Source organism: Sphaeroforma arctica (assembly GCF_001186125.1).
Source record: "Sphaeroforma arctica JP610 unplaced genomic scaffold supercont1.1114, whole genome shotgun sequence".
Classification (NCBI taxonomy): domain Eukaryota; class Ichthyosporea; order Ichthyophonida; genus Sphaeroforma; species Sphaeroforma arctica.
The window spans coordinates 19,752-22,334 of record NW_014039444.1 but is presented as its reverse complement, the minus strand read 5'-3'; the positions used below and the strand labels follow the sequence as shown (position 1 = coordinate 22,334).

Here is a 2,583-nt window from a genome sequence, read left to right as displayed (position 1 = left end):
TAAGTATATATAGAACCCACTATACTACCCTCGTGGGCTACTTTCTTGGCACTTGGTCAATACTCTCTTGTTGTCTCACGATTGCATGTGATCCTAATCTCCTTGTGGTATTACGCTTGTAGGCTATTCTCATTGCCTTGATGACGGCCAAATCGCCAGCGGACCGTCCCACAGCTACCACTTTGCTGCAGATGACTGATGTGTTCTCAGAGGGAGATGCAGTATGTTTTGAAACCTTGCTAATATTGTGCTCGAACTGTATTAATAATGTGCCTGAACTGAACTTTTAGAGTGTAGTATTGTGTGGCCAGTGTGCTGCCATGCCTTCTGTTATTGATTGTTATTACACCAGGGGTTGCTTTGGTATGCTGGATGTGTACTATTAGCGTGCGGAAATAGACCTTTCAGTATGTCCTTGAATTCCACCTGTTTTAGTGTGTTGATTTGTACTGCTAACGGGCGCTATTGTATTGTCAGCATGCTACATTGACTTCTACAAATGACCTGCATGTTCCCAGGGGGTGACGCGATTTAGTCTCGCATTGTCCTACCAGTACGCATTCCTCTCGTCAAACTAGAGTTCATTTCCCATACCGTTGGTGTTTGGAGACCCATCTAGAGTTAGTAAATATAGTTACTGTAGAGATAGTACTCAAAGCCTACGAAAACGTGTGCTCATTTGGCACCCGTCACCCCTCCCCTCCCTTCAGAGAGAATGGGGTTTCTGTCATAGACATACGAATCTCAAGCTGACACCAACCTTTGGCGTATTTGAGTGTGCCGTATCACATTTCTTCGTTTCTGACAGACTTGACACTAAGCCTATGATCAGAGTATTGCCAGTCTATGCACTCAGCAAACAGCGGACCAGAGCAGTCCCGCACAACGCCGTTGTATGATTCCTCTTTAATTGTCCTACTAGCCACCATGAGGGCCAATAGTATCATTTCGTCCTTGATCTTTGTGCTGCTATGCGTACACATTGATTCTGTCAGTAAGACTACACTCTATTTGGCCTCTGCTGGCCACCATGTAGAGCAAACCATTGCATTCAGTCCTCAATCGGCAGGCTGATCTCTTCTCTTCCCTATCTTCCTATGCTTAGATTTCGATGGTGTCGAACGACGACATGCTCAAACGCGACCGCCAGATCGAGGCGCAGGCCGAAACTATCCAGGCGCAGGCTGTGGAGATTGCACATCTCCGACGGGAACTGTTGAAGTTAAAGAATATCGAGTGACCGCTTAAGTGAACGTTTACTGACGAGCCTGTTTTCCTTATATGCAAGTCCCAGCCCCGGTGGATTCCCCAGTCGAGGCGATCAGACGATGGGGTGTGATGCTGTGTACGAGCTTTGATTGGTATCAAGCGGTGTCGCAAAGCCCACCCCTGGACTTGTCCACTTTCTTGAGAAGTTAAGATACGTCGAGCACGGGTGGTAGCGAAGGTACGCTTCCTACGCTCAGTGCTGTGCTTGAACGTTGTAGGGTTTAGGGTTCTAATAAACTCTGAACCGTAATACTGCACGCAAACCTCGCACGCCACCCAAGCGTTGCTAAAGCAGGGGCGATGGTACAGCTCCTATCTGGACTACTACTACAGCAAAGGGCATGTTTAAGGCAATCATTTGACCTTATACTGCGTATGGGAGGCCTAATTGATCCGAGTGCTGGCCGTAGAAATAACATATCGTTAGCCCGGTGTGATCGCAAAGTCTGGGGCAAGAGTACAGCTCCTACCTGGACTGCTACTCCAGTGAGGGACATGGTAAAGCCCGAGCATTAGACCTCGTGATACATATTGGAGGCCTAAATGATCCGAGTACTGGCCGTATAAATACCATATCGCTAGCATGGTGTGATCGCAAAGTCTGGGGCAAGAGTACAACTCCTATCTGGACTACTACTACAGTGAGGGACATGGTAAAGCCCGAGTAATAGACCTCATGATACATATTGGAGGCCTAATTGATCCGAGTACTGGCCGTATAGATACTTTACCGCTAGCACGACGTGCTGCGATTGAACGAGGCGTGGTAGAGGGGATGCAGATGGTATACGAATTGATCTAGTGAGGCCGGAGGGGATTCGAGTCTTGGTTCTATTAACAGAGATTAACAGAGCATGATAGCTTTAGCGTGAGACGCTACTATTGTGACAAGTACGGTGGAAGCCGAAGTTTATAGCAGACAGCTCGCAGGAAGGGTGTAGTCGTCTTTCGATGTCGATGGCACAATGGAGCTGATGACAACAACACTACGTCTACCAGGTTGAGAAGGTCGTAGTGCAATCGAATCACTGCACGTCTGGGCCACAGTATCTGTGATACTTCCGATGAAATTGACTGAAGATCAAGCCTAGGTATGTCGGGTCAGAGGCCGATATTGTTAAACACCAGTGTTATGGACATATAATTACGTAGTCGAAGCAAATGCTCTTGAATCGATCACGGTGAAGTCCGTGTACGTCTGACTACAGAGATAGCGAAACTCAGTCGATGATGCGACATACTTAATATGAGAAGGAGACCTATATATAGGCCGTATACACTGGCCGCCCAACGCAATTCGGTGATATATGTAAT

The 2,583-nt window shown here is 47.3% G+C and overlaps 1 protein-coding gene across 1 annotated transcript; it reads left to right on the top strand.

The window, feature by feature from the left end:
- Positions 1-140: 140 nt before the first annotated feature.
- Positions 141-1,476, top strand: SARC_10028 (hypothetical protein; the record flags this gene model as incomplete). Its single annotated transcript, XM_014295942.1, has 2 exons — positions 141-221; positions 1,106-1,476. 2 exons carry the CDS (start codon positions 141-143, stop codon positions 1,238-1,240), a joined length of 216 nt encoding a protein of 71 aa, XP_014151417.1. The 3' UTR covers positions 1,241-1,476.
- Between the last annotated feature and the right edge of the window lie 1,107 nt (positions 1,477-2,583).